Genomic DNA, 14,328 nt, shown 5'->3' with positions numbered 1-14,328 from the left:
TTGCCGCTAGGGACGCCGAGCGGAGTTACGTCTGCACGGAGCCTATGGTTTATGTTCAGATATTCGCTTTACAACCCATGATATCGCGTCAGCGTTGTATCCGTTCATGACAGACAAAACGTAGGTGACAGAAATGAGGAATATGGGTGTTTTATTCTATCGGTGCAGGAAAGAAGCGGATCGGATCAAGGGCTCGTTTCCTTGTTACACACAACCTATCGAAGCCAAGAAAGCCATAGGCTCAGTAATAATGACATATAATTTAAAAAAGATTTCGATTGAACTTAGCACAAACATGCTCATTGAACAGAATTACTTAAAAAGGAGGAAATGACTTACAGTGGAGATTGAAATTATCATAATTGTGCTAATCAACTTTTAAGACTAATTTAACACTGATATTGCGATGCTGTCTGTCAATCACACGTAGAGGGCACATCCACTTGGAACGAATTTCGAAAGTAGCACCAGTTTTCAGATAGGATAAAAAAAGTTACTGGGCACCAACGTCGCAAACATTGGGAAGGCATATCGTGAGACTGCGTGGTATCATCCAAATTTGTCCCAAGTGTCTGACATGTCATTTGAAGTCACCGGCTACAATTCGTGCGTTGCAATATATGCCGTAATATATTTAATACTTTATGCGGTTTTACGTCCCTCAACAACGATATGATTTTGCGCCATGTTGCAGTGGGCGGCTCCGGACTAATTTCGGCCACCTGGGGTTCTTTAACGTGCCTCTAGATCTAAGACAAGGCTGTTCTTACGTTTCGCCCTCATCGCAATGTGGTCGCCGTATTCGTTGACCTTGTTAATCTAAAGTATGTCCACTTTGACTTCTCTCGCAATTAATGTGTGCCTCTGGGAGTAATCATGGTCGTCAAGTGATTTGCTTCATGCCACCGGTTACTTTTAAAGATTAAGTTGAAGGTAAAAAATACCGCATAATCACTCACCGCCATCATCATGTGCACTTCCAGGGCGCCTGTCTTGACACCGTCCTGATTCGAATCTCACCCAGCCATCTAATCCCCCGATGTCCTTGAAGGCGTTGTGTTGTTACTATTTCAGTATTCTGTTATGTTGCATTAACTGAGCACTCGTCGTCCGCTCTACGCATCACATTGCCTGCGTATCTTCACATCGCGTCACGTTGCACGTAAACCTTAGGATCACGCAAGCTGACCAATAAACCTTAATATTCTACCTAAAGACACTAAACCTGCCGGTGTCAATACCAACATCGGCGTGCCTACTTGTTAGCATACGACACACGCCACGGGGTTCTAGGGGTTATGGTGCTTGTCTGCTGACCCGAAGGTCGTGGGATCGAATCCCGGCCTCGGCGGTGGCATTTCGATGAAGGCAAAATGCTAGAGGCCCGTGTATTTAGATTTATAGGCCAGGTGGTCGAAATCTCCGGAGCCCTCCACTACGGCGTGCCTCACAATCATATCGTGGTTTTCGCTCGTAAAACCCCAAGAATTACTCTTAAAGTCTCCTGCTGCTATAAGCTCGAGGACGCGGACTCGATTCCCGGCCGCGGTGACCGCATTTTGATAGGAGCGAAGGAGAAAGAAAAGAAAAGCGCCATGCCTGCGCGGAACACGTCGCACAGTCACAGCGAAAGCTGGAATAATTAATAGCGGCCTTTCTAGAGCCCGTTGTAAACTCTCTTGGGGCAACTACTACAAGTACACTTCCGAGGTACCCACTACGCCATGAATAATCGTGATTCTTGCGCACTTGGGGAGCAACCACTATGCCATTATTCGTCATTCTGCGGAGAAGCGAAGCGGGGTATCCGCCGCACATCTGCGCGATATTATGTGCACTTTGTTGATGCTCTGGCTGATGACGATGAAGAATTATGGCTTAACCCTTTGTAAGGGGTTGAAAGCTTTAAACTACCCACCCGTTACGCAACTCGCATTGTGTGACGCCTGGTTGTTATTTTATTCTTCTACCACGCTATATTACATCTGTTAGCGCGATTTCTTGTCCGACATGACGCCTGTATAGGACCTGTTTGCGAAGAAGTTTCGCGCACCAGCGTGGCTCTGTGGTAGAATACTTGACTGTCACGCAGAAGGCCGGGATTCAAATCGCGCTGGGCCCTGGATTTTGTTTTCTCATTTCGCGCGATAGCGGTTACGAACATTGGCGGCGGCGGACAACTGCGCCACCGAATTGTTGTGATCTCTTAACAGCTTTCGCTGTTAAAAACACCCGCGTATACGTATGGGTTCACGTTAAACGACCCCAGGTTGTCAAAAGTACACTCCCAGTGCCAGTATACGTTGTGCCTCATCGTCATACCGTAGTCTTGGCATGTTTTTTTTTAATATATAATTAAAAAAAAGTTAGTGAAAAACACCAAAATTGATTTTTTTTCCAGATCACACAAAGGGTATAGTACTGAGGAAATACAATGATTGTGGAGTTTGCAAGGATTGTAAGCTGCCGGTGTAGGCTTAAGGAAGCCTGCCGCCATCGCTCGAACACACCTTAACGTGTATATATTTCCTTATCACAATATTTATCTCTATTAAATACTTCAATTGGATACACGTTTCACTTGCCCACGCAGAAATATTAATGTTATATCCCACAAGCGTGGAAAATAGCTCCTTTAAAGAATGATTATACAGGTCTAGTTCAGGGAAATAGGCCTAATTATTACCGTGCTTTCTTGTTCGCTGTTGCACCTCCCAGTGGCGCACCGACGGGGGGGGGGGGGGTTGTAACGCCCCCCCGAGGCCGACCTGACCCCCCCCCCCCGTAACTGCTTCACGGTCATTGTCACCGAGAATCCAACGTACACGTTCAGGTGGCCTTGTTAACGTTATCATTTCAATTCAAGAGGCGGTTTCATTTCGAATTTCCTTCATTTAATGTGTTGTATTCAGTCATCTACTCCTAAACAGAAAGAGCGAAAACCGCAAGTTCTGTGACTCTGTGTTCACTTCCAGTGAAGCAGTTTTGGACGAAAGAGAAGATGCTTTCACCGGTCGTCGGTTTGACCCCTCTTCTTTTCCTGCCCCCTCTGATTACTGCAATAGAGCAAGGAGATAGTTCGGAATCTTCGAAACAAGCTATTGTTCTTATTCTCGGGGGAAGTCTAAAACGGGACGGTGTACAATGATAATGCGGCGCGTGACTTAGCCACAGACGCCGGTGCACAGTGCATGTGACATCAAAAACTATTACGTATAGCAGCTAATCCAGCTGTGTACGCAGTGCTACATACATGTATGTCCAGAACAGGAGTTCGCAGTGTTGTTTACCGTTTATAACATTATTATCCGGTTCACACAGGTTCACACCTGCACACACGCGAATTATATTTGGTTACTGGGACGCTTCTAATGCAATTAGAGATTAGAATATCAAGTGCCTAAATAACATTAAATTGTCGGTGTCACATGGCTTGGTTTAATGGCCCTAATGGAGCGACGACAAAGTTGCGCAACAAGTATATGTTGGTTTTGCCTCGAATGTGCAACTTTTTCAAATTCTGCGTCACAAAACTCATTTTATAGAAATAACAAGCGTTTTCATGTACATTCAATGCCTTACTCGCTATGGAATCGAAACTCGCTTAAGCGTGATGAACATTTCCTGTTACGATGCCGATGATATTCTCATTACTTTTTCTCAAATCCTTTTCTTTTCCTTTAAATACTCAATAATATACGCTCTCCTGCCGACAAACATTCTTTTTTCATCTAGATGGGTTCTGTAAAACATAAAATGAAAATGAGGTGGGATAGCCACTTCAACCAACAAGACCACAATTTCGATCAAGCCAAACTTTACATTCTACAAATTTACGGTCACCACGGGAGGGGAAATACATGGAATCGTATTTAATACTATTTGATACACAAATTTCAATCCCTACACCCATCAGGAATAAATCTAGCTCGTGGTAATTTGGAATCACTAAAAGCCATAGCATGATTTCTATAATATTAAGAGACATAAAGTACGCTCAGCCTTCAAATAACCTGGACAAATATTCTATTCGCAACATAAAATCCATACTAGCCTCCATCATACAATAACAATGTTCTTTTTTAAAAATATTTCAAGTTCTCCGCGCCTTATTCCGACTGTTCCCCCCTGCCTTTTTTTTTCTTTTTTTCCCTCCTCCTTCTTACTGGACAGCCGCCCAAGTTTTGAGGCCATCGATGACACTTGATGCGTATGTCCGCCAATGACTTCACCCATTAAACACGTGTGGGCTTAAAAAGTACACCGCCCGCTTGCCCCACCATCTTCTGCAGCCCTTTGTGAGTGCTAGACGCGTCGCCCTTTCCAAGTTGCTTGCATACTCCGCTCTTTTCTTTGTCGAGCCTTCTACGGCTCTCGCTATGGTGCGGGGTGCCGAAAAAAGAAGGAAAAAGAAATGGTCTTGTTGACATCCCCCCCCCCCCCCCGAGCGCGTGGCCCGCAGCCGACGATGGGGACGGGCGGTTCGTGAAAATGTTTTCAGCATTACGAGCACAATAGCGCGTTCTCTGCCTTCTCCAAAAGACTGGCCACAGGAAGAGCGAACCCGAGGCATCCTCAACAAAACTGCTTGTACTGGCTGCGACGCCCGCTACATCAGCGGAACTGAGAACCTGTAAGAAAGACGGGAAAGACGTCCACAATTTTGGAAAGACGCAGACCACCGAATCAATTTTCTTGAAACTGTAGTCCTCGCAGCTGAAACCAATTACCAGAAATATGAATGCTGGCAGATACAAGCTACCCAATCGTGAACCACGCTGAAGGCAACCTACACGTAGCGTCTTCGCTTTTCCCTGCGCAGAGCCTAAGAAAATAGAAAAAAAGATGTCTGCTTACAGCTCACACAGTCCGGTACTCCAAGTATCCCCCTTTCCCTGTCTCTCATCTAACAGTTTACCTCGACACATCCACACGCCAAAGGAGCTCCCCACCCCCTTTTACTCTTCAACTCATTCCCAACAGTCAAGCTCAAACACTCCTCTGTTCTTCTGCTGACGAGCACCGCCGCCTCCTGACTCACCCTTTCATACCGGCCGAACAAGAAAAGAAGCCTTCTTCGTTTGTCTCGCTCCCTCGAACTCTCAAGAAAGAACCGTATGGATTCCGAAACGTAGGGACAATGCTCACTCAAAGTTCCAAAGATAAGAGGCCGTCGGCGGCGCTTCGAAACAAGTGTTTTCTGTTTTCTTCGGGGCTTGCGTTTTGTGCAGGCAAATGGTGTCGCCAGCGGGGTGGTCGCGCATTTTTTCTTAACTTTGTTGACAGCGGACGGATGAGGTGCATTGGAGCGGCGAGAAGAAAGGCGACCTCGCAGTACGCGGCTCATTCGTCAAAGCGACCGCAAACCCCGGAGGCCGTACAGCGTACAGCTCGAGCACATGACGATATTAGTTTAAGCACATACACTGTCGTTCCTGCATTTCTGAGCAAGCCTTGGAGCAACTAGTGCGTGCGTCGCCAGCCATGCCGCAGTACTGCACACACGCAGGGACCACAAGCAAGCACGAATGCTATGCGAAATCCATAAGTTGCGAACATAAGCGTGCGCAGGGTTCCCCTTCAGGGGGGGGGGGGGCGAAGGTTCGTCGCAGCGCCCCCCTCCCTATTATGTCAATGTATGCGGCTGCCTTTGCGCCCCTCTTCACTTTTCGCCCCCCCCCCCCCCTTCTCGCCCCCTTGCCCCCCCCCCCCCCCCTGCGCACGCCTATGGTTGCGAAGACGGGAGGAGTACGACGTGGCAGAATGAGTAAATGTTTTGAAGGTGGTGGGACAAGAAAAAGGGGCTTTGGAAAATGCGAAAGGTATATTGGGGTGCCACGTTTTCTTTCTTTTTTTTTCAGTAGGCAACTCTCGCTCTCTCTCTTTTTACCACTTCTTTTTTGTATGTTGTACATCGGACGGAAAAGTCCGCTTTGCTAGAACTTGCTTCTGTGTGTTCTGCGCGAGTCTGCGTCGACAGTGACCTACCACACCAGACATCTCGCTGACGTGCCAGTCAAACACGATCCTCACCTACTTCCCGACAAAGATTCCGTGTTCCAATTCAAGAGAAGCAGCAAAAACACCGGAATGCCCGATTACGGCCAAGAAGGAACCAATGACTCGGCACATAGCGCCTTCGGATGCGTCAATCGATCAGTCACTTATCAGAGGGTACTTCAGTCGCCGAACCTGTGCACCCGAATGACATGGCAAATCGGTAAGCGTGGCTACAACAGTTTATCCGTGAGCTGAGAATTGTATTGTACGTGTGCTGCACTGACCTGTGCATACTGTTTATAATCAATGCCAGAAAGTTTACAATCAATATTTACGATACACTTTCAGATTTGTAGTTTGGCGAGGCTCGAAGGAAGTATAATATAGGATGTTCTGCTCGCATTATGCACAAAATTCTCAGTTGCAGAATTTTTCAACTGCTAAAGTTGCCAATGGGGCTTGTTTGTATGACATTTCCTGATTACTGTGGCTATCGGACACAAGACACAATAAATGGTACACAAGAAAGGCACACGGCGCGGGGTGTCCTCGTGTGTCTTTCTTGCGTCCGATTTGTTTGCGCTACCATAGTAATCGTTTGTTTTATAACAGCATTGTGCGATCGCCAGCCGGCCCGCGCGTCAGCACGCTTATCACTACATGGAGCTGAAAAATTTACAAAAACAAGTATTTGCCAGACACATTTGTTGGAACTATATTACGCGTTGGTTTATTCAATATGCCGTTTATTTTCTACGTGCGCTGCTTCACTGAGTGGTTTCTCGGCCCTCTCAAGTATTTTCAATATCTTGCTGCAAAACGCTGGAAGATCATCATCATCATCATCATCACATTTGATATTATTATTATTATTATTATTATTATTATTATTATTATTATTATTATTATTATTATTATTATTATTATTATTATTATTATTATTATTATTATTATTTGGTATCACATATTTCATTTGTCGTTACATTCCCGCAGTCTTCTCAGAATTTCACCCCCCCCCCCTGAGAGAAATCCTGGGTGCGCTAATGGCACCTCCAGACAGCTTCAAAGAATTTCCGTTCCTGCGCCGCTGCATTTTATTTTCTTACGAGCTCGCCTCGCATGTCGGCATGAAAAAAAGAAAGCAACAGTTGTTGGACGTCAGCATTTGCGTCGTCTTTGTTATTTATTTCTTTTTTTTTGCATGCCACCCTCGTATTTAGGATACCCCTACAACTTAAACATCCGGGATATTAATATTCTCAGCACTTATTAATCGACTTTTCTCTTATGAAACTGTGACGAGGCTTTGTGAGCTGCTATGGGCTGAGAGGGGGAAGGGGGAGGGAGCCGGGTATGTGAGGCACCGCCAACCCGGATGTTTGTTTCCTCAAAATTATGGCATTTACTCAATCTGGGGCATTGTCCAAGACTGCGTATCGTAACTTCTCTCTGCTACCTTTAAGAATGCGTATTAATAATATTAATTATATCCTTCTAAACATTTGATGTAGCTCCTCTTCTTTCACTGAAAACAAACAAAAATTCAAGCACTACAGCCGTGATAAGAACTGGTAAATAAATAAATAAATAAATAAATAAATAAATAAATAAATAAATAAATAATGCTTTGTTGACGGGAGAAAATTGAACATAACGTCGTCACTGCCAGTCAAATATCGAATAAAAAATTCTCTGCCACTGTTATATGTTGTCATGTCTGACGTATTGCGTCAAGTCCTGGTGCGTAGTCTATACTTATCGTCTTTGAAAAGCGTTGATAGCGAAGAGTGCATCCATTAGATAGCGAGGAATCATAGTACGCGCATTTCTCATTGCTTAAGGGTCTGCAAAATAATTTATTCACTGTATACTCTAAAGGGCATTCTTTAGAATCTGTTGGAAGGGAGATAGAGAGAGGATCATGGGTATACTGTCCCAGAAACATAAAAACATCAACGTATGAACCCAAACAAGCAGCTTTGCAATATAGCCGGACATAATATCTGGGGTTTAACGTCCCAAAACCACGATATGATTATGAGAGACGCCGTAGTGGAGGGCTCCGGAAACTTCGACTACCTGGGGTTCTTTAACGTGCACATAAATCTAAGCACACGGGCTTCAAACATTTTCGACTCCATCGAAAATGCAGCCGCCGCGGCCGGGATTCGATCCCGCGACCTTTGGGTCAGCAGTCGAGCGCCATAACCACTAGACCACCGTGGCGGGGCAGCCGGAAGTAACATACATGTGGAACACACCTGACTGATTAACATATGTATCTTAAAAGGGGCCTAAATAAAAAAAAAATGAACAGAAAATAAAGTATAGCGATGTAAATCCGGACCGAGGAGGGGTGCACGCATTAATTGGAAGTTTCTTTCGGTCCTGCTGAGCACTCCCCAGTGGGATATGGTGGGTTACGCCATTACGTTATGGTACGAGGAATTAACTACCGAGCGTGACGGCTTGTTTGGCATGGCACACGCATTATATTAAGTACGTGGCCGTCCTCTGACGGTGATGAAAACAGCCGATTTGGCATTTTATGACACAGCGCTGCGATCATCGTTAAGACTCAGGACACTTTTCGTTTCTTTCTCTTCATATATTGGAGAAGAATAACCAAGGGAACGACGCTCATACCACTATTTCAAAAAAATACCGCTGAGTGGGAGTCATACACTTTTTAAGCCAAATCCCAGTGCTGCCGACTTCCGACCACACAATATTAAGGTGGGAAAAGCATTGAAGCCCTTAGGAGTCATATCAAACAATGTAGCAGACGCTGATTGAAACTAACCGACAATCAAGCCAAGGAAACTATAGGGGATGTCATTTGTAGTTATTGTGATATAAATGTGAAGCAATTAAAGGGGACAAAAAGACAACTTGCCGCCGGCAGGGACCGAACCTGCAACCTTCGAATAACGCGTCCGATGCTCTGCCAAAGAAAAAAAAAACGAGCCCTTAAAAAAAAGTTCCCCTTTCGTTTCTATCGCAGACGCGATCCAGATGCGCGCGCACAAAACAGCACGGGACGTATTGCTCAGCTTTATTCTTTAAGTCTGTGTTTTCAGTTTTTTTTTTTTTTTTCTAATGGTGAGCAAAACGTTAGTCCTTGCATGTGCTCCACTTCCGAAGACAAGCAAAGGTCATAAGTATTCGTACTGAGAACTTCCTTGTCTTATCCTTCTCTTCCCGACTGTCAAGAAGTTGAGCCGCGTTTCTCGTATCTCTCGATCGTTGCCTTATCTTTTGCCTCAAACGGCTACGCGATGCGACAGCAGCGCCTTCCCGAGCGCGGCACCGAAGTAAGCAAGTTCCGTATGTTGAGTTTACGGAAGCGAGAGAGCCGCCAAGTGATACGTGCTAGGGTGTTAAGCGCGATCAGTCACCGAGTGATCGATCGATCGACCGTAGTGCCGGCGTCGCGGTAGCAAGACATCGCAACTTCGCGTGGGTGCCCAGAGCAAGCAGTGTGTGCAACAAAAAATCCGCACCCGTGTACATCTCCGGCTGCTCGCGCGAGCTTGTCCCATGTCGCTGTTGCAATGGCCTGTCCGTATTTTATCTCGAACGGGTAAGTGCGATGCGGATCTCTTCGATCGGTGACCCGCTGACGCATTTCCTTGCGTGATAATGCTCTGGTGTGTATAGCAGCAGAAGTGATGCAATCCTCGCGCCGATTGAATCAAAACAGCACTCGCAAATCCGTCCGCACGTATACGGCATACCTTCCCTACGATCAGGCGCAGACGGTGTTGTCGTGATAGCAGAACGGTTGACAGCGAAGACACCGGCCCGTAATGTAGACTACTCCCGCGGATGAGAGACGTTGTGACTTATCCCCTTAAAGAAGGGCATTATTGTCATGTATACATGTCAGTAATGCCGTTGCTAGCTTCTTCAGACACTTGCAACTGCAAGGAAATTGTAGGAGCATACTGTAGAATCATGGACTCGTTATAGCTGTAACACATTTATAACGCTGTGTTTCATTATGTGACAATCTTTCCCATACCACTGGCTGCGATTCCGTAGTCGCATTTCTTTTATTGCGATAGCAAATATATGGACCGTCTCGGCTGGATTTTGCCGTCGCCGTCGCCGTCATGCACCATATATGTATAAGTATGTATATATATATATAAAAGCCCCAAAGAAAAATAATCCAGAAAAATGCTTCCGAAGCGCGGAATCGAACCAGGGACCTCTTGTTCCGCAGCGAGTGGCGCTATCCACTACGCCACGAAACGCAGATCCTCCACGTAGCTAACGGCGAGCGTTATATACATACCCTTTACCGCTGGACGGACTCACAGACGGCAGGCGATAATAAGCTTTCTTCATTACCAGCGAGATGGCGCTAGCAGCGCGACGGGCGCATTTAAAAGTCGTCGTCGAGCTCGCTCGCTTCTTATATTTGCGCAGCGAGAACATTGCGCTTCCGTTGTCTACTCGCGCGGTTTTCTCGCGGTGAGGGGAAGAGGAATGTTTCACGCTTTCACCGTGATGTCCGCGTTCATGTTACCGAGCGTACGAAAGTCACTCGAGCTGAAGGGACGCCGCTAAACGAACAAACAGAAGATGAGCGCGAACTATCAAGTGTCACAGCTCGACAGTTGAAGCACGCTAGTTTCCTTCGCTGCTTCGGCCGCCTTTGCAACAGGAACGCTGTTCAAACTGAGAGTATCCATTCGCGAGCCTTAGCATTAATTTCTTGCTATCGCATTCATTGCTTCGCCCTTGCGGCGAAACTGTGACTTTTTTCATATGCTCTCCCACATACCTTTCGTACTGTTAGCTCTGTGCTGTTAGCTACTGTAAGTAGGGTGATGAAACACCATGCTACGTGATTTGTTAACTCCCACCTCCTATCCAATTGAGTTTAACCTAAGCCTCTAAGAGCCTCCGCCAGGAGCCGACTATTGATCTGACTGTCCACAAACGAACCAGTTATTAGAGTATATTAAATCTACCTGACGCTGCTGACACCATATAGTTGACATTCTGAACTCACTTGCTTATTTCTATGCTTATCATGCGCATCCCAACGAGGAGTGATGGTAACTGGCAGTCCTGACGAGGACTGTTTTGCATGTGTATGCGGTAGCGAACGTGCTCCAGGTTTTGGCAGACCTTTCAAACTAGCGCAACTGTCTACGTATATTTTATACACATGTTTATTTTCTTTACTTGTTGCACCAAGTGGCCAAGTTCAGTGATAACAGCAGCGTTGCAAGCGTCCATAAAATCAAGGTAGTCATTCGTAAGATAAAAATGAGAATGAGAAAATCGTATTAACAGGGATTGTCTGCGCACCCGTCTTTAAGGGGTGCCAGCAGTGCAGACATCATCGTTTGTGTAGTCAAACCTAACAACCAAGATTAAGTTGCTCTCCCCTCTCTCGCTCAACCCCCCCCCCCCCAAAAAAAAAAACTGCATTATTTACGTACAATTCATGAAGTTCAATTAAGAAACGGAATAACGCACTTTGTGATGTGAAACCAGTCACTTGATCAAACCAACCAGAGAAGAGGGATTATAAGAAAGAAATAGCGGACAGCAAACGTAATCACTCAGAGAGCTCGCTATTTTATATATAACACTGTTCTTTCAAGATAGCCCGTTTAAAATAGAGTAGCAACTTCCTGCCTTGAGTCTCACTCTGATGGTGTTCTTAGGTAATTCTTAGAATTTATTAAAATTACTTCAGGCGTAATGAAATGGTGGATATGATAATTATTTATGCTTATGCACTGCCTTTTCAGAGCAAATGATCTCAAGGAGCTATTGTTCTCTTTCAGATGCTTCGCTCGGTGGCTGCCATAGGTAAGGCAACGTCCAGTATTTTCGCTTACTTTTTGCATAGAGGAACCGCAGTATAGAACATAAGTAGACAACCTGTTAATAAGGTCGTAGGCAGGCTTTTGAAATGACATACGCGTGAAGGCAGCCGCCTGCCGGATATAGACCCGAGTCGGGTGCAGGGGAAACACCTCGGCTGTGTTGTCTGTCCTGTGTGGAACGACCAAAATATTTTTTGTCACGAAAGATTGCCGATGTTTGTTTTTTTTTCGCGCACTCTGTTTATGCAATCTCTTTATTTATTACGAGCCTGGATCGCAAAGATTCACTGCTTCTATGACATAGCAGCCACTCCAACTCGTCGCGGCACCAGCACATTCTGCTGGCGCCGCGACTAGTCGGAGAGACTTTTTATTGAGGGCATATAGAATGGGCTGTTGGGCTAGCTAGTTTGACATATGTTAGTGCAAAGACGTGACAACAGAAGATTCTGTTCTCTCGTCTCACCTTATTGATAAAAAAATAGTGTATCAAATGAGGCTGCAGAAATGCGGCTTCCCGCTCTCGCCTCAGTGATAACATGCGTTGTCATTTACTAAGCCTGGCATAATTAGCCATCAAAGGAACAAGAATACCGACATTGTGAATAGACAGCCTACACTGAGAGGACACAAAATGTGCATAAATAGAAAGAGAAATGCAATAGTCAGCACGGTCGTGTTCGTAAAACATTTTTATAGCTTGAAGTCTCGCGTGATGCACAACCACCAACGAACGTAATTTCCATTATTTCGTCGTTCTAACGTCGATGAGTGTCCAGAAGTCTTGCTTTTGCCGCAGGAGACGGCAGCGTAGGCAGCCTGAGCGCTGGCCTCGTGGGACCGGACACGGCCGTGCTGTCCTGGATTCAGCCGACGAATGGCGCCGACGGTTATGAGCTGCGCGTGATGCGCGGCTCAGCGCTCGTCTTCGCCCAGCGGTTCGCGCTCGATGCGGCGACAAAGGCCGATCCCGTGCTGTACTATCGGCTTACTGGGTTGCGGCCAGCCACCACGTACAATGTGACAGTGACCGCCATACTGGCTGGCCAGCAGGGTCCACCCACTAGCGTTGTGTTCACGACGGCTCTCCTAGGTGAAGTGCCTCTTCCTGCGTTTTTTCTCTTTCAAGGTGGCCACGTGTGTGTAGAGATGGAAGAACGCGCGTCGTGGCCACTGAGCTTTTGGTGTGTCCGCCTAGTCCAATGGTCTTATTTCCAAACAATCGAAGTAAGAAAGCTATACGTATCACGAAGTCCAAGTAACTGTTTTTTACATCCCAACCAAGTAACTTTAATTATTAAACAGTTTAGGAAACAGTCCCCAAAGGTCGGGGACTCGCTGAAGTTGCTTGAATGTGAGCATAGCGATATTGTAATGGTATACGGCCATACCTGTCCCGCCTAAAGTTTTCGATGTAAGAGGACAAACGACTTAAAGGAAAAGGTATACGTACAAGCCGAATTTGTCTTCTTGAGATGTACTTCTGATTGCGACACCTAAAAAATAGTAATTGCAATAACCAATAATTTAGTAAAAGTTGAGCAAGTCCGCAGGTTATGGTGTCCAACTTGTACTGATGTCGTCTTATCATAGCAAGGCTTCGCAGTATAGTTGGATGCTACGTCCACTTGGAGAGGTTCACTTGTTCCTCAAATATTTTATGCTAGGAAAGATGACATGAAGCAAAATCCCACAATGCTAACTTAGTTCGCGTGTGCAACGCACCATGTAGGTTCAACGTCTTTCGCATCGCCCGATGCACTTGTATGAGGTGGTTGGTCTAAAGACTTGACCATTTCCAGAGCACGTGCTGATTGCTCGAGCGCAAACGCAAAACTCAAAGCGCAGTTTGAGTTTGTGAGCTGCGATATGGTGGCTTAATATCTTACTGCCTTTCTCAAACGAGTACGTTTTTTATATATTTCAAATCAATGTGAATTCTTCGCTAGATGGGCCTGTAGGAAGCTTTAACAGTTGTGATATCTGACGGGCATGAACCACGCGTCTAAATACAGGCTGCACGTATGCCATTTTTCCCGGCTGGAATCGGTGTTGCGACGTTACTGCTGCCGTAGCATGCCTAGCAAAAAAAAAAAGTTGAAAAGACGCAGGAAGCAGCAGTCATATCCGGAAAAGTGAAAAAGAAAAGACGTTTGACTGAATTTTCGGGAGCTCAATTTCTGAACATTCGCTCGGATTCCAGGAATAAGATATTGTGCCCTTCCAAAATAGTACTCGTCATGAATCTTAATGCGCTCTGTAATTGCTGTCACCGCCACTGTCAGGTGCCATATGTGTACAGTGCTTGCTAATACGTTGTGCATGATCAAGTATTGCTTAGCTGGACAGTAATCGTAGCTACATAGAATGGTAACACCGTGCTAATTGTCACAGTGATACCGCCAGGCGAACCTTGCCCAGTCGTAGTGGACGTCCTTACTGCCTAAAGAACCGTTAGTCGGTGACAGCGGGCTTC

General features: G+C 45.8%; 1 protein-coding gene and 1 long non-coding RNA gene across 2 annotated transcripts in view; one reads left to right on the top strand and one right to left on the bottom strand.

Annotated features, from left to right (window-relative positions):
• LOC125759076 (uncharacterized) overlaps positions 1-14,328 on the bottom strand; it is a 365,173-nt gene that overhangs the window by 179,193 nt on the left and 171,652 nt on the right. The window lies entirely within an intron of this gene.
• Positions 1-14,328, top strand: part of LOC119400857 (Down syndrome cell adhesion molecule homolog) — a 118,387-nt gene that overhangs the window by 11,521 nt on the left and 92,538 nt on the right. The window contains exons 3-4 of the mRNA XM_037667767.2: positions 11,811-11,835; positions 12,652-12,945. Of these exons, the coding sequence (XP_037523695.1) occupies positions 11,811-11,835; positions 12,652-12,945 (319 nt within the window). The remainder of the gene's footprint in view (positions 1-11,810; positions 11,836-12,651; positions 12,946-14,328) is intronic.

Source organism: Rhipicephalus sanguineus, chromosome 1, assembly GCF_013339695.2.
Source record: "Rhipicephalus sanguineus isolate Rsan-2018 chromosome 1, BIME_Rsan_1.4, whole genome shotgun sequence".
Lineage (NCBI taxonomy): Eukaryota > Metazoa > Arthropoda > Arachnida > Ixodida > Ixodidae > Rhipicephalus > Rhipicephalus sanguineus.
Note: the sequence above shows the minus strand (reverse complement) of the source record. Positions and strands in the feature narration are given on the sequence as shown.